The following is a 24,172-nucleotide window of genomic DNA, read 5'->3' on the forward strand; positions in this document are numbered from 1 at the left end:
GCTATACTTCAATAATAAATAAATTTTAAAAGATCAATTAATATATATTTATTTACAGCAAAAATGTATCACCTTAAATTAATTTGTGTAAAAGGCAAATGAATCAAGATGAAAAATGGAACTTCAAGGCCAAGCAATTTGAATGAATATGGCCATTTGGTTACATGTTTAATAAACAGGATCATCAGTAGGTTGGCCTATTTCCAAAGTCAAGGAAGCAAGTGGGGTCAAAAAAGAGGAGCTGAGTTTGCAGATCCAGGAAGCAAAAAGCTGAGCTCTGTGGTGAAGGAGGAACAGGGAACTAAAGAGTGAAATCACCCGAGAGAAACTCCTTGACTTTATGATATGAATTGAACAGCTTTGTGCCTTACCTATTGAAGGGAATGTCAGGTAGAGAAGGGACTGGTTTAATTTAAACCAGAGAAACTTCTCAGAGATATTTTAGACCCTCTCATTGCAAACTGAGACAATATACTGAGTCCTTATGATCCAACGCAAAGCTCGTCCTTTCTACCCAGAGCACAACTAACTACAGACATCCGATACAGCTAATGTTATTACTGTCTCAACTCAACCCATTCCTGCTGGATAAATATTCCATGATAGGCCAGTACTCTTTGTGTAATGATTTATTCAAATACTTGTCTAAAACATACAGTTAAGGATCCCATAGTTATCACTTTCTTTAACTGCATACGGTGGATGACTCCCTAGGGCCAATTCTTTTTCCTTTATAAGGACTCCTTGTCCTTCTATTATAATAGCAGGAGACACTTGTCTAGAGAATCACGGGCTTTCCTGGTGGCTCAAATGGTAAAGAATCTGCCTGCAATGCAGGAGACCCAGATTCCATCCCTGGGTCAGGAAGATCCCCTGAAGAAGGGAATGGCTACCAACTCTAATATTCTTACCTGGAGAGTTCCATGGACAGAGGAGCCTGACAGGCTACAGTCCATGGGTTGCAAAGAGTCAGACATGACTGAGCGATGATCATTTTCCTGTCCAGTGAAACTTGCTCATTTGTCATAATTAATCTTCATCAAAAAGCCTCTTGCAGAGTCTAACAATATAGGGGATTATTTTTATAAATACACAAAATAGATATAAAAACATAAAAGAAACAAAGCAACTTTCAGGGCAACTTTCAAAGCCTTAAAGGAAGGACTTTCTTGGTGGTCCAGGGACTTAGACTTCACTCTCCCAGTGCAGGAGACCTGGGTTTGATCCCTAGTCAGGGAACTAGATCTCACATGCTGCAACTAAAGTTCCCACAGGATGCAACTGAAAGATCCTGCATGCCGCAATGAAGATGGAAGATCCCTGTGCCACAACTAAGACCAGGGCAGCCAAATAAGTAAATAAATAGACAAAACTTAAAGGAGAAGACATCTTTTTTTGGTGGGGGGAGGACTTGCCCTACAGCTAGCAGGGTCTTAGTTTCCCTACCAAGGATGGAACCAATGCCCTCAGCAGTGAAAGCAAGGGGTCACTAGGAAAATCCCCCAAAACATCTTTAATATCCAAATACTACAACCAAACAGTGTGCACCCTCTGTCCATTGTTGTTCCATTGCTCCATCATGTCTGACTCTTTGCAACCCCATGGACTGCAGCACGCCAAGTTTCCCTGTCCTTCACTGTCTCCCTGAGTTTGCTCCAACTCATGTCCATTGAGTCAGCAATGCCATCCAACCATCTCATCCTCTGCCGACCCATCTCCTTCCACCTTCAATCTTTCGCAGCATCAGGGTCTTTTCAAATGAGTCAGTTCTTTGCATCAGGTGGTCAAAGTATTGGAGTTTCAGCTTCAGCATCAGTCCTTCCGATAAATATTCAGGGTTGATTTCCTTTAGGATTGACTGGTTGGATCTCCTTGCAGTCCAGGGGACTCTCAAGGGTCTTGTCCAGCACCACAGTTCAAGAGCATTAGTTGCCAGACAATTAGGTGATTAAGATTCAGAGAAATGACTACTTTGTTGTAAGGTTCCGATGTGACATTCACAGATAGGTCTGTGATGGGGGGGGGGGGGAATCAGAAAATTTGTTATTAGAGTTTATAATGAGTCTTTGTTCACACTTCAGTTTTCCATGTCACTGTGTCCATGAGAGCAATATGGACCAAGCCCTGGGGGTGGGGATGGAAGCAGGACCTCCCTGATTTTCTAGTGTGGCTCTCGATGCTTCTAGTCTCCATCATTCCATAGGGAGGAGATCAAGGAGCCAGGTGTGAGGTCTGGCCAAGAGAGTCTGTTGATACTGTCAAAGCTGATGTTTTTCACAAACCCTGGTGCCCTTTAAAAACGTGACTCTGCTTCCCAGACAGTCCTTTCTTATAAAAATTCATTGCCTAATTCATACCTACTTATAACCCTGAAAAATTTTTGATGTTGGCCTTTGGTGGAGCATGGTAGGATATGTAATAAAAATAAAATTTGTTTTCTTCACACCAATGCTATGAAGCAGCTACTATAAACAGTATGTTACATTAATAATATATTACATTTAGAAAGCAGATTATACAATATCTGCACAGTATATTTTCAGTTGCATGTTTAAAATATTCATGCACAGAGGGGAAAAAAACAACAACAACATAGGGCATATACCAAAGTGTTTATAGAGTTATTCTGGGAAGTGGGATTGTGGGTGTATTTCTCTCCTTCATTTTTCTTTTCTATATTTTCTAAGTGTCTGATGATAAACATGTATTCATTTGAAAGGGGCAACATTTTTAAGATTTATTTCCAGGTGCTTTACCAATTGAAAACCCTGACAAATTTTGAGGCAACATGTTAAAAGTCTAGACTGTTCTGTCTTTCATTGTAGCCGCTGGTCCCAAGTGGACAGTGTTGATTATATTTAAATTAGTTAAAGGAAAAATAATTTATTCACCATTTAATTATTCAGTCACATTTGTCACATTTCAAGTTTCAGTAGCCACAATTTCATCATACAGAAAGTTCTATTCCACAGTCCTGATGGAGACAAGTTAGCAAACTATGCTGGTTACCAAACTGGGCCAATTTGCAGTGGCAAAGGGCAAAGGAATGGTCCTCCTTATTACTCATCATAGACACTGGGAGAGTCCTCATCCTAGGTCCCTTCACACACTTCACTAATCTTTGGCCCAGTGAGCTAGAGATTTCTCCCATAGTCATCCAGGTGTTAGTGGCAGGGTTGGGAACCCAGAGCAACTCACTCCTATTTCATAGCTCTCACCTCCTTATCATTGTGATGATCTTCTCCAGAAAACTAAATCTTCCCAAGCTCTACTTCAATCCAGTATCATCTCATAGACATTTTTGAAAGTTTACAATGTGACAGACATGGTAATAAGCCTTGAATGTGAAAAACCAGAGACCTCCCTGGTGGTTCAGACAGTAAAGAATCAGCCTGCAATGCAGGAAACCGAGGTTCAATCCCTGGGTTGGGAAGACACCCTGGAGAAGGGAATCGCTACCCACTCCAGTATTCTTGACTGGAGAAAAACCAAGTAAGAGAAGTTTCTCTATTCCTAAAGCGTAACAAGGTGTTAAAAAAGGGCATGCTAGATAGAGTGACAGCACCAAGTAGGGATAAGTCTGTTCTTGGAAAATCTAGCAATGCTTCCTCCACCTAGTTATGCTTGAGTCTTGACATTAGCATCCTCCAGACTCTCAAATTTACACTTGAGTAGTCTCCATGTTCTCCATACTCCAGAAGAAAAGAGATCAACTCCACTTTTGAACCTGATCTAATTTTTTTTAAACTTCACTTGAAAGAGTTAGGTATATTCAACTCTTTTAATTTGAACTTACTTTGTCATTTTGGGGCCAGGTTCTACACTTGTAAAATAGTTTTAAACCTTCAAGTGAAATAAAATACTCTTTTAAGACTGAGTCACCCATTCCATTTTGAACTATGTAAAAGTGAATACCAAATTTGAATGAGTGATCATTTTTCAGCCAGTCATGTGGGAAGTGTTGCAATACAGGTTAGAAGCTGGAGTTCCCAGTTCTCAAATCAATCATGTTCCTATATTTTAACAGATGCCATGCTCTTGGTGGCAGAGCGACTGGAAGGACCGTTCAACATTGAGTCAGTCATGGACCCAATAGACGTCAAGATCTCTGAAGCTATTATGAACATGCAGGAAAACAGCATGCAAGTGTCTGCAAAGGTATTTGCCTTAGTCATGTATCTAATAAGCAAAGGGTAGTCATCTAAAAATGAAGTAACTAGATACATCGACTGGGACTGTAAACTCTAATATGTTGTCCGTGAGCTTTTCCTGTCACATGACAGATTTGCTACTTCATTAAAACTGTCTAACAAAATGGCATTGAGAAAGGAAATAAGCTTTTCCTTTGCAGTTCCTCAATCATGAAGAAATTATTGGCTGCTAAAAAGTTTTAGAGAGCCCCAAGTATATTGACTAATCCCTCACATTTGTGAGCAATTTGGGGGAAATTTTCTTTTTAATGGTTGTGATTTCTGCACACCCTCACCCTATTCTCTCTCTCTAGGAACTTCTAATTATGTCCTCAGCTGCGCAAACCAGGCACATGTTCCCTGTGTTCACTCGTAAATGATTAAACATTCCATCTGACTTCCTTTTTTAAGACGATAATGTAACCCTCATTAATGAATCGTCAGAAGAAAATGCCATTTTGTATAAAGTCAAACACACATTTTTAAAAACTAGTAAGTTTGTGTAAATCAAACAAGACAGATTCTGGATTTTCAGCTGCAGAACATAAATATCAAGTGCACAATTTTTAAAATTTTTAGAAAAATTTTATTGGAGTATAGTTGATTTACAGTGTTGTGTGAGTTTCAGGTGCAGCCAAGTGAATCAGTCATATATATGCGTATATCCGCTCTTTCTAAAATTCTTTTTCCATACAGGCCATTACAAAGCATTGAGTAGATGGAGGTCCCTGTGCTCTACAGTAGGTCCTTATTCGTTATTTATTTTATATATAGTATTATGTATGGAGAAGGCAATGGCACCCCATCCAGTACTCTTGCCTGGAAAATCCCATGGGCGGAGGAGCTTGGTGGGCTGCAGTCCATGGGGTCGCTAAGAGTCAGGCACGACTGAGCGACTTCACTTTCACTTTTCACTTTCATGCATTGGAGAAGGAAGTGGCAACCCACTCCAGTGTTCTTGCCTGGAGAATCCCAGGGATGGCAGAGCCTGGTGGGCTGCCATCTATGGGGTCGCACAGAGTCGGACTCAACTGAGGTGACTTAGTAGTTAGTAGTAGTATTAGGTATATGTTTATCCCAATTTTCTAATTTATCACTCCCCCTCTTACCTCCTGGTAACCAGAAGTTTGTTTTCTACATCTGTCACTCTATTTCTGATTTGTAGATAAGTTCACTTGTCCTCTTTTTTCAGAATCCACTAAGTGATATCACATGATGTTTGTCTTTCTCTGTCTGACTTACTTTACTTAGTATGACAGTCTCTAGGTCCATCCATGATGCTACAAATGGCATTACTTTGTTTTTATTATTTCGTTCATTATTTTGTTCCTTCTTATGGCTGAGCAATATGCCACTGTATATAAGTACCACCTCTTCTTTATCCATTTCTCTGTTGATGGGCATTTAAGTTGCTCCCGTGCCCTCAGAATGGGAGAAAATATTTGCAAAATATTTTCAAAAATATTTGCAAAAAAATTATAAAAGCAACTGACAAGGGATTAATCTCCAAAATATACAAACAGCGTATACAGCTCAATATAAAAAAGAAACAAATAACCCAATCAAAAAGTGGGTGGAAGATCTAAATAGACATTCCTCCAAAGAAGACATATAGGCCAGTAGGCACCTGAAAAGATGCTCAACAATACTCATTATTAGAGAAATGCAAATCAAAATGACAATGAGGTATCACCTTATATCAGTCAGAATGGTCATTATCAAAAAATCTACAAACAATAAATCCTGGAGAGGGTGTGGAGAAAAGGAATCCCTCCTACACTGTTGGTGGGAATTAAACCTGATATAGCCACTATGGAGAACAGTATACGTGTGTGTGTGTGAGTGTGTATGTGTGTGTGTGTGTACCTGTGTGTGCTCAGTCATATCCAACTCTCTGCGACCCCCTGGACTATAGCCTGCCAAGCTCCTCTGTCCATAGGATTTTCCAGGTAAGACTACTGGAGTGGATTGCCATTTCCTTCTCCAGGGCATCTTCCCTACCCAGGGATCAAATCTGTGTCTCCTGTGTCTTCTGCATTGGAGGGCAGCTTCATTACTACTGAGCCACTTGAGAAGCCCTCGGAGAACAGTATAGATGTTCCTTAAAAAACTAAAAGTATAGCAACCATATGACCCAGCAATCCCACTCAAGGGCATATATTCAGAGAAAACCATAATTTGAAAAGATATGTGCACCCCAATGGTCATTGCAGCACTATTTACAATAGCCAGGAAATGGAAGTGCACAATTTTTATTTATCCCCACCCAGTTGAAAACAAATAGGACCCACCTTAAGCAAAATTTAAAAGTTTGAAATGAGTCTCCAGCCTTCCCTTCATCACCCCTTTTATCCACACTGATGACCACACAATGCCCTTCTGTTCTTTTTTACCAGTCTCCCTGTTCTGAAACACTACCCGAAACTGCACTGGTCCTTTAAAAGCTGATGATGGAGTGATTGCATTTTAACTGAAAGTCATTCATACAAAAATATGTCAGACAAAGAGCTGCATGTTTAACTCTCTTCAGTATTTAAAATCCTTTGTGAAGAGTTCAAATATAATCAAGGAGAAAGAGAGAGGTGGTGGGGAAAAATTGCAGAGCAGAAAGAAACCTGTGGAATCTGACGAGGTCTCCTTGGCTGAGTGTGAATCAAACTAGCTTTGGACTTTTCAGGAGCACGGGTAGAAAATAGGGTGAGAAAGAATCTGGCCTGGGCCCCTTTCTCTCTCTCTTTGAAAGATGAGAGGGGCTGAGAGTTTCATAACCCTAACTTCCAGGCTTTAGTGTGCTTCGGTTGTGTCTGTGCTAAGTCACTTCAGTCGTATCCTGCCGGGCTCCTCTGTCCATGGATTCTCCCGGCTAGAACACTGGAGTGGCTTGCCATTTCCTTCTCCAGGGGATCTTTCCACAAGGGACAGAATCCGCATCTCTTATGTCTCTCGCATTGGCAGGCGAGTTCTTCACCACTAGCCAACCAGCCCTTTCTCAAGGAGATCAGTCCTGGGTGCTCACTGGAAGGACTGATGCTAAAGCTGAAGCTCCAATACTTTGGCCAGCTGAGGCGAAGAGTTGACTCATTGGAAAAGACTCTGATGCTGGGAGGGATTGGGGGCAGGAAGAGAAGGGGATGACAGAGGATGTGATGGCTGGATGGCATCACCGACTCGATGGACATGAGTTTGAGTGAACTCCGAGAGTTGGTGATGGACAGGGAGGCCTGGTGTGCTGTGATTCATGGGGCCACAAAGAGTTGGACAGGATTGAGCAACTGAACTGAACTGAGCGCTACCTGGGAGCTTGTGTTAAGCTGTGTAAAAGAAAAAAAAGAAAAACGCTCCAAAGTTCTATCACCTATTGAGAAAATAGCATATCTGGGAGTTCCATGAAAATCTATTTTCTTTCTTTCCTGGGCCGGGCAGGGCGGGTGGGGGGATGTCGCTGGGGGGGTGGGAGTGGGGAGGGGAAGCAGCTATCTATCCCTCTCAAATCTATTGCCTAGAAACCAACTAATGTTATTTTTTTTTAACTTTTTAAAATTTTGTGTTGGGGTACAGCCAATTAACAATGTTGTGTTAATTTCAGCTGAACAGCAAAGAGACTCAGTCATACATATACATGTATGCATTCTCCCCCAAACTCCCCTCCAATCCAGGCTGCCACATAACATTGAGCAGAGTTCCCTGTTGGAGTGGGTCCTTGTTGGTTATCCATTTTAAATGTAGCAGTGCGTACATATTTATCCCAAACTCCCTAACTATCCCTTCCCCCCAGCAACCGTTAAGTTCATTCCTATAAGTCTGAGTCTCTTTCTGATTTTGTAAGTAAGTTCATTTGGTGGTTCAGACGGTAAAGGATCTGCCCGCAACGCAGGAGATACAGGTCAATCCCTGAGTTGGGATGATCCCCTGAAGAAGGAAATGGCAATCCGCTTCAGTTTTCTTGTCCGGAAAATCCCATTGCAGTTCGTGGTTGCAGAGTCAGACACGACTGAGCGCATGCGCACACAGAGTCACAGTCTTGATGTAGAGAAAAGGAGATGCAGTGAGTTAGGAAGAAGAAACAAGAGAAGGACAGCTAAGCTAAGCTCTGCAGGAAAGAAGAGTGGGAGGTGGCGTCTCGAGGACAGTATGGAGAAAGGACCAAAACCAACTTTTAATATAGTGGAGGGGAGGATGAGTAAGTGGCTGAAATTTGGACAAATTTAGCAGGAAACACCAACAGGACCTGCTGATGGAGTGGACATGTTCTGAAAAAGGTTTCATTTCTTCAAGGAAATGGAATTCAAAAACATGTAGTTTCATTTTCCATATAAGCCAAATCCATGAAATTATGCATGAACTCAAGTCTAAAATCTACATTCTCGCTAGGAACAGAACCAGATGGCTAAATTTTTCCTTTTGCCAAAGAACCCTCAGTCATTTTTGATAAACAGTCCTGTCAAATTGGAAATTCTGAATTTCCAGTCTTTGGATGGAACATTCACATAACCAGTGACTAGGTTAATTTCTGATAGAGAGCTTCTGATCTCACCAGAAGCTCTTTCCTAAATGCAAGGGCCAGGCACCCTGAGAGCTGTGAAGCTTACAAATTAAAATCACTTCTTACTCCAGGTTTGACTGGCAACTTCTCCTTGGAAAATCATTTCCCTTATTACAGCAGTTACTCATGGAAGTCATTCCTAGAGCCTCTTTAAGTAAAGCAGCAATGTTTATAACTGGCAGCTCATATTTGTTGAACACTTACTGCCAGGACTCTACTGTGCATTACATGGTTTATATTATGTAATATTTATAACTGTGCTTGCAATGAGATAGGTCTTCTCCCTTATTTTCCAGATACACAATCTAAGGCTCAGAAAAGTTGGGGAACTTACAAAGGTCTCCTGGTGTGTGAAGGAGTACACAGAGGAGTGGCAGACTCCAGAGACCACGTTGCTCATCATTGCATTTTAATGATGCAGGTTCCTAAAAAGCCAATCCCACACAAGGACAGGATTCAGCAAACATTTGCTGAGTAGATCAAGTATTAAGGGAAAGTTCAATAGCTTTCAGTAAAAACCTGCCCAAGACAGTAAGGAAGCAGAGGCAGCAAAGCCAGGAGGATTCAACTTTTCTACCTTTCTCTCTGATTCCCTTTGCAACTATACCTAAAACTTCTCAACATGCTAAAGACTAATGAAATATTTCTCTTATTAACCTCATCATTCATGCTTCCAACCCTTCCTAGGGTGTTAATAGTACAAAATATGAAATTCTTCTTCTTCTCCCTTCTATCTGAAGGCAAAGATAAACACGTTAGTTTCAGATATGAAATTCCCCTCGATTGCAGTGCGTGTGTGTGTGTGTGTGTATGTATGTGTTAGTTACTCAGTCATGTCTGACTCTTTGCAGCCCCATGGACACTTCAGGCTTCTCTGTCCATGGAATTCTCCAGGCAAGAATGCTGGAGTGGGTAGCCATTCCCTTCTCCAGGGGATCTTCCTGACCCAGGGACTGAACCCAGGTCTCCTGCATTGCAGGCAGATTGTTTACCATCTGAACCACCAGGGAAGCCCTCCTCTAATGCAGTAGTCCTCATCATGTATATATAGGAGGGAATAGCTCATTTTTTATTGAGTTACAGTTAATATACAATATTATGCAAGTTTCAGGTATAGGAACAACTAAATTTTTGTACCTAATCAGTAAGATCCTGAATTAGTGAAATTACAGATTAACAAAAAGAACTATTCTCACTATGTCTGTTCAGACTCAAATCTTGTTTTAGATCTGTTTTTAAAGGCATAGTCATATCCTTTTTCCTCTCCCATTTAGCCCACAGATAAGCTGTTTGGGGATAAGGCACATGGACATTCCTTTCAAAAAATACATTGGTTCTTTGTTACTGTTCAGTTGCTAAGATTGTGTCCGACTCTTCCTAGCCCCATGGAATGCAACATGCCAGGCTTCCCAGTCCTTCACAATCTCCCAGAGTTTGCACAAACTCTTGTGCATTGAGTCAGTGATGCCATCCGATCATCTTATCCTCTGTTACCCCCTTCTACTCCCACTCTCAAGCTTTCCCAGCATCAGGGTCTTTTCCAATTAGTCAGCTCTTTGCATCAGGTGGTCAAAGTATTGGAGCTTCAACATCAGTCCTTCCAATGAATATTCAGGGTTGATTTCCTTTAGAATTGATTGGTTTGATCTCCTTGCTGTTCAAGGGACTCTCAAGAGTGTTCTCCAGCACCACAGATCAAAAGCATCAATTCTTTGGGGCTCAACCTTCTTTGTGGTCCAACTCTCACATCCATACATGACTACTGGAAAAACCATAGCTTTGACTATACAGACGTTAGTCAGTGGAGTGATGTCTCTGCTTCTTAATACATTGTCTAGATTTGTCATAGCTTTTCTTCCAAGGAGAAAGCATCCTTTCATGGCTATATATTGGCTATTCCAAGTTCTATGTTCAGTTCAGTTCAGTCGCTCAGTCGTGTCCGACTCTTTGCGACCCCATGAATTGCAGCACACCAGGCCTCCCTGTCCATCACCGTCTCCCAGAGTTCACTCAGACTCACGTCCATTGAGTCTGTGATGCCATCCAGCCATCTCATCCTCGGCCGTCCCCTTCTCCTCCTGCCCCCAATCCCTCCCAGCATCAGAGTCTTTTCCAATGAGACAACTCTTTGCATGAGGTGGCCAAAGTACTGGAGCTTCAGCTTTAGCATCATTCCTTCCAAAGAAATCCCAGGGTTGATCTCCTTCAGAATGGACTGGTTGGATCTCCTTGCAGTCCAAGGGACTCTCAAGAGTCTTCTCCAATACCACAGTTCAAAAGCATCAATTCTTTGGCGCTCAGCCTTCTTCACAATCCAACTCTCACATCCATACATGACCACAGGAAAAACAATAGCCTTGACTAGACAGACCTTAGTTGGCAAAGTAATGTCTCTGCTTTTGAATATACTATCTAGGTTGGTCATAACTTTTCTTCCAAGGAGTAAGCGTCTTTTAATTTCATGGCTGCAGTCACCATCTGCAGTGATTTTTGGAGCCCCTCCAAAAAATAAAGTCTGACACTGTTTCCACTGTTTCCCCATCTATTTCCCATGAAGTGATGGGACTAGATGCCATGATCTTCGTTTTCTGAATGTTGAGCTTTAAGCCAACTTTTTCACTCTCCTCTTTCACTTTCATCAAGAGGCTTTTTAGCTCCTCTTCACTTTCTGCCATAAGGATGGTGTCATCTGCATATCTGAGGTTATTGATATTTCTCCCAGCAATCTTGATTCCAGCTTGTGTTTCTTCCAGTCCAGCGTTTCTCATGATGTACTCTGCATATAAGTTAAATAAGTAGGTTGACAATATACAGCCTTGACGTACTCCTTTTCCTGTTTGGAACCAGTCTGTTGTTCCATGTCCAGTTCTAACTGTTGTTTCCTGACCTGCATACAGATTTCTCAAGAGGCAGGTTAGGTGGTCTGGTATTCCCATCTCTTTCAGAATTTTCCACAGTTTCTTGTGATTCACACAGTCAGAGGCTTTGGCATAGTCAATAAAGCAGAAATAGATGTTTTTCTGGAACTCTCTTGCTTTTTCCATGATCCAGCAGATGTTGGCAATTTGATCTCTGGTTCCTTTGCCTTTTCTAAAACCAGCTTGAACCTCAGGAAGTTCACGGTTCACGTATCGCTGAAGCCTGGCTTGGAGAATTTTGAGCATTACTTTACTAGCATGTGAGATGAGTGCAATTGTGTGGAAGTTTGAGCATTCTTTGGCATTGCCTTTCTTTGTGATTGGAATGAAAACTGACCTTTTCCAGTCCTATGGCCACTGCTGAGTTTTCCAAATTTGCTGGCACATTGAGTGCAGCACTTTCACAGTGTCATCTTTCAGGATTCCAAGTTCTATAATCAAGTGTAATAGTTTTGTAATGACATTATGGCATTTATTTCAAACTCTTGTGTATCTGTTACATAATATTATGTTGTATATGTTACTTATAATTATATAGGGAAGGCCCATATTAACATAAAATATTGTTTATATATGTGTGTGTGTGTGTGTGTGTGTGTATAAGACTAGGGACATTAAGATATTAAAACTTTACTTGCTTCCTTTTTTGTACAAATAATCTCTTAATAACATTGACAATCATCATAGTTACTGTTGGTTGGGCCCCTACTATATTTCATTCAATAGATACCCTTCATGTACCAGGCGCAAGGAGTATCAGTCCTGTTCAGTCACTCAGTCGTGTCAGACTCTTTGCGACCCCATGAACCGCAGCACGCCAGGCCTCCCTGTCCATCACCAACTCCCAGAGTTCACTCAGATTCACGTCCATCGAGTCAGTGATGCCATCCAGCCATCTCCTTCTCTGTCGTCCCCTTCTCCTGCCCTCAATCTTTCCCAGCATCAGGGTCTTTTCAAATGAGTCAGCTCTCCACATCAGGTGGCCATAGTAGAGGACAAAACAAATTCTCTGCACAAACATCAGTCTCTTTTTAGATGCCGTACGTATTTATTTCAAGTCCTCTGCAACCTTGTAGAGTTATTCATTTCCTCATTGTATAAGTAAAGAATGTTATGTTTTGAGAGATTAAGTTGCTTATCTGAGGTCAGGCATCTAAGAAGTAACAGAGCTGGGATCACAGCTAGAACTGTCTGATCCAAAGAAAAAGATTATCCCAGCATGCCACGGTTTTCTCAGTATGAATCTCCCCACCAGGACGAGATGCACTGCAGCATTGGAGGAACCAGCCGTCCAAGGGAAAGCTGTTGCCAGAAGCCTGCTCCTAATGATGATGCAAATGATGCGTATTTCTGATCAACAGGGAAACCTACTGAAGAGAAACACAAGTTGCTAGTTCTTCAAGCTGCAGCCAACACTTATTACATTCACTAAGTTCACAGTCTTTATCAAAGGCAAGAAAGGGTCCTCATTATCCCACCACTTCTTTACCCACGCAAATCAAAGGAGCTCTGTACTTTACAGGTTTGAGGAAAGTCTCCAAAGGAAAGGAGAACAAAACTTGCTGGTCTCTGCCTGTGAATTTCAGATGTGTTGATAATCTCTTTCCTCTCCTATCAGGAAAGATGAAGCTGATCTCACTCTATATAATTTAACTATATTAGGAATAATTTCAAATGTAATCCAGGAAAGGATTGGTTTGTCAGATACAATCTAAATTAAGAAGGGAGACTTATTAAATTCCAATTGAAACCATACATCCAATTAATACTTAGTACAGACTAGGGCACAATCTGTTACAGCAGAGCAGCGTGGCCTTCACTTAGTTTTCTCCTGATAATTCTTTCTGAATCTACAGCTCAGATGAAGATGAAAAAACCTAAGAGAACAGAAAGGAGAATATAATACTTTCTGCCTTTACCTAATGGGTCTTAGTTTCCTCATCTGTAAAGAAAGAGGTTCATCTAAATGTTCTCTTTCTAGCTCTATCAGTTTAGAGCTTTGGGAACTATCTCTTCAGTATTAACTAGGTTTTTTTTTTGGCATCCAGATATTTTTCTTTTCTCTGGGTCTTTTTCCTTTTAAAGCATTCAGATATACATAATATCTTGGGAGTTCACATGGAAAGACATATCTTCCTTCAGATATAAGAACATGGATTAGATTTAGTCTAAGTAAGTATATTTTTATCCCAATAGCAGTTTCCTTTCTCTGAGGCCCTGTAGTACGTGTGTGTTTCTTAAGGCAGTGGGCACATTATTCCTTCTGTTACGATTATTTGTATACTTATCTTCTCCTTCCCAGGATTATAATTATTTTACTCACTCTTACATTCTCCAGAAACCATTCTAACATGTCATTTTACAAATGGAAGCCACAGTACATTTTTCTGGGTTGAATTCAGAGCATGAAAATATAATATCAGAAAGACCTCAACAGTAAGGAATAGAAAATACCTTCAAATATATTTAAAGTTAGTCTTATATCTTTAAAATAGCATCAGAGTTTGATATCAGACCAACCTGGGGTCTGGTTTTTACTAGTTGTGTGACTTGGGGCAAATTATTGATCTGTATAAACTCAATTAAGTTATATTAAAAATGAGATGCTAGTTGGATCTGCTCATAAAGTTGTTAGAGGGTGAAATGATATAATCCATGTAAAATGCTTAGTGTGGAATATGTAAAATCAAAACCACTCATCAAAATTAAGTATTTTCATTGTTATTTTTGAAAATAATAGGTGTTGAAAATGATATATAAATTCTAAAGAACTTTGATTGTGGTTTCACCTCATCCATGATGGTCTGTGAGCTTGTCCCTAACACTGAAGATCAGAAGAGTCACAAACCTGCATTTAAATCCACTCACGCATGGCATTACTTTCAATGGCAGGGACTCCATGGAAGGGGACATATATTTCTGCATGGCCTGAGACATGGCACCTGGCACTGAACAAATGTCGAATCAACAAGGCCTTTGGAGGAAAATGGGCTTGAGGGAAACATGGGCTGGATCGAGGCAGGAGCAGCAACCCAACTCCTGTCTGTGCCTGTGGGTGGCACCAATGCCATCAGAGAAAAAGGTTTGAGAGGAATATTAGTGACCTCAGCCTACCATCACCTTATTCTTACATGAAGAAGATAATTGGCCTGTTCACTTGACAAGTGCCTGATCTCCAAGTAAAAAAGTGCATGGCCCTACTCTTTATAAAGCTTTGAGTTCTATTTCTATTTCCACTTTAGCTCTGTATTGAAAAGAAAAGAGCACATCCTCAATGGTTTCTAGATTCTGAATGTTTTTTCTGTTTATTCAAATTTCAAAGCTCATATTCTGCCTGCCAGCCCTCACTTACTTTAATAATATTCCACCAAGAAACAGTGACTTTGAAACATCTTTGGTTCTTTGATTTCTTCATTTCACTACAGAAAACTAGAATCTGTTCCTTTCCTGTTTGTAGCATGACTGGATAACAGAGCTATGTTATTCAAATGCTAGATACAGGGTTGGGATCGGGGGGAAGATACCATTTTTATAAAGTAAAATGAAGATTTGGAAAAAAAAATGCTTATGATTCATTTATAGGAAATGCATCCAAAGCAAACTACTTTTAACTTTCTTTCCACGTGAGAGGTGTTTGAAAAAAAAAAAAAAAAAAGATGTTTTTTTTCCTTTTGATGATAAAGGGAAAGTTGTGACTATCTCTAACCTTTAGAGATTTATCTTAAGATTTTCTTTCACTTTAACTTCAGGGTAAAAGATGAGAAGATTACATTTAATGAAGTCTACTCCAGAGTAGGTGATTGAAACTCACACAGTTTTTAACACTCGATGTGTTCTTAGAGCAAGATGGCCTCTTGCTTTCCTGAAAGGCAATCTTCTTCCAGCCTCCTCTGCCTTTAAAGAGGAGAAACTGCTTCCTTAGAACCATGCTTTCCATGGGCAGCAGATTACTGCATTAGAGGAATTTCAGTTGGCTCTGCCCCGTTCCACAGATACACAGTTATCCTCAGCTCTTAGCACTTTCCTTCTACTCAGGGCTATGTAGCCTGGTTTGATCTTGATAGAGTCATTGCCACAGCCAGTCCATGGTTAAACATGTAAAAGAGCTGCTTCTGTGAGGTTATACCAACTTGTTCTGCCAGAAAACTTGGAACTATATATGGCTTTCTGTAGGTCTTTTTCTTCTAACACATTTTATACCTCTTTTTTAATTCACCTCCTAATTGTCCCAGCATGTGTGTGTGCTAAGTCACTTCAGTCATGTCTGATGCTTTACAACCCTATGGACCATAGCCCACCTGGCTCCTCTATCCACAGGATTCTCCAGGCAAGAATACCTGAGTGGGTTGCATCCCCTTCTCCAGGGGATCTTCCCAACCCAGGGATCAAACCCGCGTCTCTTATGTCTCCTGCATTGGCAGGCGGGTTCTTCACCACTAGCCCCACTTAGAAAGCCCCTATTGTCCCAGTGTGTGGACTGGAGCCTGCCAGGCTCCTCTGTCCATGGGGTTCTCCAGGCAAGAATACTGGAATGAGTTGCCATTCCCTTCTCCAGTTATCTTCCTGACCCCGTGATCGAACCCAGGTCTCCTACATTGCAGGCAGACTCTTTACCATCTGAGCCACCAGTTTAGTCCAGTTCAGTCGCTCAGTCATGTCCAACTCTTTGCGACCCTGTGAATCGCAGCACACCAGGCCTCCCTGTCCATCACCAACTCCTGGAGTTCACTCAGACTCACATCCATTGAGTCAGTGATGCCATCCAGCCATCTCATCCTCGTCCCCTTCTCCTCCTGCCCCCAATCCCTCCCAGCATCAGAGTCTTTTCCAGTGAGTCAACTCTTCACATGAGGTGGCCAAAGTCCCCTTATTATCCCGGACTATATCTCAAATATCAGTCAAATAGCTGATCATTTCTGTATTAACACATATAATCTATAAATGACACACAGTTTTTTAAAAACTGGGGTTCTCAGGGGTGGCTGACAGAATTCTTAAAATTTGAAACATCTTGGACACAGTTTCCTGGGTTGGCTACAGCAGCAACTGTAGCCTCTGTAGCCGGGTGTAGGAGTTTTCATCCCAAGTCTCTAGCCCAGATTACTGTCCTGATTACACCTGTTTATCCAGCTGTCTGCTGCAGTCACCTGCAACCTGAAACACACATGTCTAAGACCCAACTCATCGTCCTCCCATGATCCCTCCGTGGGGTTTTCCATCCCAGAAAATGCCCCCTCTCCCGTTCCTATGTCCTACCTAGCCAGACATTGAGTGACTCCTCGACTCCCCATCCCTCTTCACCCTCACAGTCAATCCATAACGAAACTGCCTTAAAACCCTCTAAATAGCTATTCCAAATATCTTTTGAATCCATCCACAGCAGCTCCCCTAATTTTATCATCTCACACACAGATTATAGTCTCCTAATTAATTCTCTGCCTCTGGCTTTTCCACACTCCAATCCATTCCCCACGCTGTAGCCAGAAGGGATGCTGAAAATGCAAATGTGGTCACATTACTCCCTTGTTTAATATCTTCCCGTGGCTCCCTGTTGCCTTTCGCATAAAGCCCAGACGTGTTCCAACACCCTGTAGTCCTCAGCCTGCCCCTCTCTCTGGGTCCACCCTCACCACGTGTCCCACCTTAAATTGCTGAGCACCGATTATCTGCCAAGCACAGCGCTAGATGCTGTAGATGTGATAATGAATCTGAGTCCTAATAGAAGCCTTAGTCCAGTAGGTAAGAGAACCTCTATGTGCACCAGGTGTAGAAAATGGCCTGGGCTCTGTTGCTCGGGTTCAGCAGCCTCTCTCATCTCTAAGCTTTGGTCTATGCTGTTCCTCATCCTGGAGCATTCTTTCTAGCCCTCTCCATCCCCCCACCCCAAATATGCAGCAGTCACCAGGCATATTCCAACTATTTCTTCACTTCCCTGGCAAGATTCAGTGGTATACTGGGAAGTGTTTGCACAACAAATTTCTGTGCAGAAAACATGCTTGTTGAGAGTGTTTGCCAGTTCCTGAGGGTGTAAATTTCAAGCTACTAACATGTAGTTCAGTGTCAACTGAACACAGAGTTGCACATCACAGCGGAATGTTTCCTCCTTACAGATACACTTGGCGTACAAAACTGTGAGCGCACAGATAATGGTAAAACAGCTAAGAAGTAATGCTATTTGGTGGGTCAGATGATAAAGACTCTGCCGGCAATGCAGGAGACTCAGGTTCAGTCTCTGGGTTGGGAAGGTACCCTGGAGGAGGGCATGGCAACCCACTCCAGTATTCTCGCCTGGAGAGTCTCATGGACAGAGGAGCCTGGCGCACGACCGTCTGTGGGTTCACTAAGAGTCAGATACAACTGAGCATCTAACACAAATGCTTTATGAGTATGCATTGCCTTTGTTTTTAATATAATTTATATCATTTTAAGTTTATACAATTTAATGACTGGATTGCAAAATTGCTAAAAATTTTAGCTGTTGGTCTTGTGAGCCAGTAAGAGCCTGTTCCAGCACATCACTGCTCTCCTAGGATGCTTTCTCAGACTTTCTGGTCTTGGTTTAGCTGCCTCTTGTGGGTGTTCCCATTGCATTTATTATATTCTACCATAATTACCGGATTCCTTGTCAGAACCCTCATGATATCAGGGATGTGTCCAGTTGACACATCCCTAGCACCTAAGTCTGGCCTTCATGACATTCTACAAATATTTGTTGAATGGTAGTTTGAATGAATGATAAAGAGCCTGGTTATTGACATGTACTGCTGCTGCTGCTGCTAAGTCGCTTCAGTCGTGTCCAACTCTGTGAGACCCCATAGACATCAGCCCACCAGGCTTCCCCATCCCTGGGATTCTCCAGGCAAGAACACTGGAGTGGGTTGCCATTTCCTTCTCCAGTGTGTGAAAGTGAAAAGTGAAAGTGAAGTCGCTCAGTCGTATCCAACTCTTCACGACCCCATGGACTGCAGCCTACCAGGCTCCTCCATCCATGGGATTTTCTAGGCAAGAGTACTGGAGTGGCTTGCCATTGCCTTCTCTGATTGACATGTACACACTTATCCAAATTCTGCAAAGTGATTTTAAATAATTGCTGTAAACCTTATAAGCAAAGAGCATATGAAATAATCATTTAGCAAATCCAACAGAGTTCTTTTTTTTTTTCTCCCTACATTCAAAATACACTTTGTTAAGTTCCTTGTCACTCCTCCCTATTCACCATGTGGGAGGAAATAGCAAGGTGTTCTGTTGTTGAAGGAATGCAAATCTTCCAGGGGGAGGAAAATTATCTTCCCCAGCAAATGGAACGAATTTGCTTTTATTGAAGAAACGATTTTAAGAGGTATGCAACCCATCTGACAGATATTCTGCAAGCAAGCTGCGTAAGCATCAGACGTAAATGTTTAAAACCTTGAAACTGACATGATCACTGGCTTTTGAAAATCGAAGCCAATGAATGAAAAGCAGCCAAAACTGAAACTGATGACTTGACTTGATTCAGTCCAACCCAGAGCTGTCTACACAGAATCCTGAACCCATGCAGGGACTTTGAGTTTGCCAGAGATCTCAGCCAAGGGACCACTGTAATCAATCTTTAAGGAAAGAAAAGCATGAATCAGAGACTAGAGGACAAAAAAGAGGAAGAGAAGGAGAGAAGAAGGAGGGGGAGCGGGGAGGGGAGAGGAAAGAAGAGAGAGAATGTTCAGAGTCATAGGCTGAAAGCCTAAAATTGGCACACTAATAAAAGTAGAAAAACAAAAATTTTTTAAATGCTGGTTTTTTTAAATGTTTATATGATGAATATACTGATTTTATATCTTTAAAAAGTCATTTTGAACATGTTTAAGTTTATATTCAGGAAAGCATTTCTTAGAATATTAGCAGATTGTTGTGAGGAAGCAGGAAAAAAATGAGAGTCCAGGTGTCAATTTAATTTCGTATCACTACTGAGCGACTGAACTGAACTGAACTGAACTGAACTGATGTGCTAGGAATAGATTCTAGGGTATAATGGTGAACAAAGTATATAAGATCCTATTCTTCATAGAGCTTAAATTATTCATGCATCACTCTGCATAGTCCCTAGATTTGATTTGTTACCTGTTATTGCCCTATTTAATTATAGATTTGCATGTGGCTCAGTGGTAAAGAATTTGCCTGCCAAGTAGGAGACATGGGTTCTAAGCCTGGGTCGGAAGATCCCCTGAAGGAAATGGCAACCCACTGCAGTATTCTTCCCTGGAGAAGTCCATGGACAGAGGAGCCTGGAACACTACTGTCCTTGGGTCCCAAACGAATAGGACATGAGTGAGCAGCTGTGTGCGCACGCGCACACACACACACACACACACACACACTCATTGTGTTTAATTATAGATAACTTCAGTGAAATAATTATACAGCTTTTTACATCACTGCTTTGGCATCTTTTCTAAGCATTATATCATTGTATCTTCACAGCAGCCTTCTTTACATCCTGCATCACACAAGTGTAAAGAGGAAGACTGAAACTAGGACTCCAAGCTTTTAAACTCTTATTGGTGACCTTCCTCTTCCACTTGTCTCTCAAGAAAATTGTGACCACACTTGTACAAAATATATGTAGAGTCCATCAGATATGTTAGCTTCTGTTTCCTTGGGAACAAATGGGATAGATTTGAATTCCCCAAGTGGTCATCTAACAAATAGTTCATTCATTAACACTCTAATGTAAATTAGAATGTAATAAGTAAGTAAAGAATCACTTACTCTCAAAACATCAAGTCAATTAAATCTAGGTAGCAGGGACTGTCACCTCCACTAATCTACACGATTAGTTGTCTATTTGCAAATTTCAAAATGGTTATGGGAATAGCAACATTCTTCCTACCAAAATAAAAACTCCACTGAGTAGAAACTTAGAAGATAAATTAAAAAATAAAAAAAAGAAAACTCAGAGACTGCAACAGGGCTGGTGTACAGCTGTTCCTTCTCAGATTGCCAGTAATGAGTTTGGTGAATGTATGACCAACCTGCAGAAGATACAGGAAACAGAGCAATATAAAGCTATGGACACCTCTGAAAAATAGACACCATGTTGTTATTTTAAAGAAATATGTTAAGATGCTGTGATATTTTAAAGGAAAAATGCTTGTACTTGGAGCCCTAAAACAGCCCTCCAACCTGTTCTCACCACACCCCTCTCTCTTTCTTGTTTTCCCAAACAATAAAATGCCTCATCTTTCAGCACTTTCCATCTTTAAAGTCGACGTCTCTCATCTCAGAATACCACATACTTCAGAGATGTTATCTTAGTAATCCTCTTAAGAGAGAGGATTCTCAAGCCAGATATCTTCCTGAAATCCACAGGTTTCATGAGTCTGCCTCATGGGAAGGATAATTCCTTTGTACATCTGTAGCATCTGTCTACACTGGGGCTTCCAAATACTTTTCCAAATGATCTAATTTTCCCTTTCAACATCCCTTGGAGGGAACTAGGCAGGAGGTAATAATGATTCTATTTCTTTGAGGAGCAAAGCTAATGATTTGTTCTACAATGAGATGGCTTAGCCTACAGCCATATCCTCTGGAAATTTCTATCGTAAAGAGAAGAAATTTAGTGTCTGAAAACAGTATTTCTTCTCTCAAATTAAAGGTAGTGGAGGGGGAAAATGGCTTCACGAAGACTTCTAGTTAAACACAGTTACATCTGAATCAATTCCCCTCTTGACTAATCAAAGCAGACTTCCCAGCGTGTCCTGGTGTGTTCCCTGCAACACCCTGTGAGGACTTCCTGGAGAACCCTTGGCCAGATAGTTTTGGAAAACACTACAAATGAGCATCTCCCTTTGGATGAGTCAGAACACATGTTAGTCTGATGAAGCCCTGCTAAGGTACCTCATTTAACATTGATGCATGGAATCCATTGCTTATGTAACAGCTGTTAGCAGCCCAGGAAATAATTTTTTGTGGAAGACATTGAAGAAACATCAGTCCAGACATTTTTCCCCCTTGACTCTCCTTATTCAGAAAATGGAACTAGAAATAACTGATCATAGAATGGTATAGTTAGCTAATTATTATGAGTACTTACTTTTCCAGACGTTGGCTTCTGTTTTCCTACCTTAGGTATTATTGCATTTTATCCTCACAGTCTGTCTGTGTGGTAAATAATATTATTCCCATTTGTCAGAGGAAGAAACTAAGGTTCAAGGAGGTCCTCTGAATGTTGACTTGACCCTGGGCTCTCTTCAGCCCCTCCTGCCACCTGTCTGGATACCTAGCCTTGGTGAGTACAACCAGCTTTAGGATTTTAAATACCGTCTTTAGGCTAATAACCCAAATCTGCCTCTCTAGTTCTGACCATTCCTTGGGGGGAGACATGATCTACAGATTTTTAACTGAAGACCCTTATCCCCACATTATTCCTCATCTGTTTCTACCCTTATTCAAAATACAAAATACTGGGGCACCCAGAACAAAAAGAATAAGGCTCATTGTTCCTTTGTAGTAATATAGCCCTGAACTTCAGGAGCCATAGAATTTTACCTAGCCTGCTGCTATAGCACACTCAGAAAATTGCCAGAGACAGTCCAAATGTTCTGAACCCCTTTCATCAACCACCTCATGAAACCCATGTTTTAAAAATATTTGTCTAGCTAACCGATTGCATGTAGTAACAACGAAGTTATTAATTTTCATTTTTTATGCCATCTAAGTTATTTGACGGATATATGTTGTTTAAGGTACATTCTGTGCATGAGAATCAAGGTATTTTAAACCATTCTCTAACACGGACAGAGTGAGTTGATGCTCTGATCTCCTGTGTGTGTGTGTGTGTGTGTGTGTATTTGCTGCTGCTGCTAAGTCACTTCAGTCGTCATGTCCGACTCTGTGCGACTCCATGGACGGCAGCCCACCAGGCTCCCCCAGGTTCTCCCTGGGATTCTCCAGGCAAGAACACTGGAGTGGATTGCCATTTCCTTCTCCAATGCATGAAAGTGAAGTCGCTCACCTGCAGCCCACCAGGTTCCTCCATCCATGGGATTTTCCAGACAAGAGTTCTGGAGTGGGGTGCCATTGCCTTCTCCGGTGTGTGTGTTTAGGTTTTGTAAATTTCTGAAAAATAGTTCTCTATCCTTAAGCTTGGCACTTCCACACTAAAAAATAGCTCTTAAAACAATTCCCTTATTCTAAAGTCCATATAGTCAAAGCTATGGTTTTTCCAGTATGGATGGATGGAGTTGGACTATAAAGAAAGCTGAGCACCGAAGAATTGATCCTTGTGAACTGTGGTGTTGGAGAAGACTCTTGAAAGTCTCTTGGACTGCAAGGAGATCCAACCAGTCAATCCTAAAGGAAATCAGTCCTGAATATTCATTGGAAGGACTGATGCTGAAGCTGAAACTCCAATACTTTGGCCTTCTGATGCAAAAAACTGACTCTTTGGAAAAGACTCTGATGCTGGGAAAGATTGAAGGCAGAAGGAAAAGGCGACGACAGAGGATGAGATAGTTGGATGGCATCACCAACTCAATGAGTTTGAGCAAGCTCCAGGAGTTGGTGATGGACAGGGAAGCCTGGCATGCTGCAGTCCATGGGACTGCAAAGAGTTGGAAACTGCTGAGTGACTGAAATGAACTAAAGTGTATACTAGAATCCGTGTTGAAGGCCCTTCACGATTCATATCTTTACATATTGTGACAGATTTCTATGTGGGTCTTCATCTTATTATGGGGTTAGATGTTGTTTCCATAATGATCAGAAGTCTTTGTCTTCTTCAGTTCAGATCATAGACCCAGAAATTTCTGCATTGAAATCATCTTCAAAATCCAAACCTGATTTATTAACAGAAAGCTACAAGCAGAAAACTATATTGACTTACCCACATTCTATTATCATAATTAGCACTCTCAAAAAAAAAAAATCAAACAAATGGTAAAGTTTTCTGTTACAATAAAATATCTCCCTTGGGGCACTAATATTCTTCCAGGGCATTTCTTGTTCCTTTGATTTAACTTAAACCAGTGAGCCAGCCTCTTCCCAAGGGCAAATTAAGAAGGTCTGTTAACTCTTTACATGCAGCAGCTTCAAGAAATCTCAGCAAGGCCATTAATATTGTTTTGCCCTAGGCTTTCTACTTTTTAAAGTCAGCTGTCATTTTCAAAGCGATCCAAAATAGCACACTCAACTGAACCCTGGAGCTTTGGAAATGTTAATGCCCTCCATCAGCCATGACCTTGCCACTGGGAAGTGATTTAGCACTAGGGAGAAAGGGGCCCACTATCTTTATCACACCAGTTTACACCATCAGCTTCAGAAACTGTGTAAGAGAAGAATCAATAGCATGTTAAGACCAATCTCGAAGAATGCCGAGACAAAGTGCGCCCGCTCTGAAAGTGCTGAGTGGAAGGAGAATTTTTGAATACAACAAAGGGGAAGTCAGCTCTCATGGAACAACTAAATGGATTGTGTCTCAAGTTGGAATTTGTCATTGGGAATGACACCCAGGAGCCCTCTGTGTACTTCAGTGAAATCCCATAAAA

General features: G+C 41.3%; 1 protein-coding gene across 1 annotated transcript in view; it reads left to right on the forward strand.

The window, feature by feature from the left end:
* Positions 1–24,172, forward strand: part of GPC6 (glypican 6) — a 1,216,347-nt gene that overhangs the window by 1,096,018 nt on the left and 96,157 nt on the right. Inside the window, exon 5 of the mRNA XM_068984623.1 lies at positions 4,028–4,158. Coding sequence (XP_068840724.1) covers positions 4,028–4,158 — 131 coding nt within the window. The remainder of the gene's footprint in view (positions 1–4,027; positions 4,159–24,172) is intronic.

This window comes from Capricornis sumatraensis, chromosome 12, assembly GCF_032405125.1.
Source record: "Capricornis sumatraensis isolate serow.1 chromosome 12, serow.2, whole genome shotgun sequence".
NCBI classification, from domain to species: domain Eukaryota; kingdom Metazoa; phylum Chordata; class Mammalia; order Artiodactyla; family Bovidae; genus Capricornis; species Capricornis sumatraensis.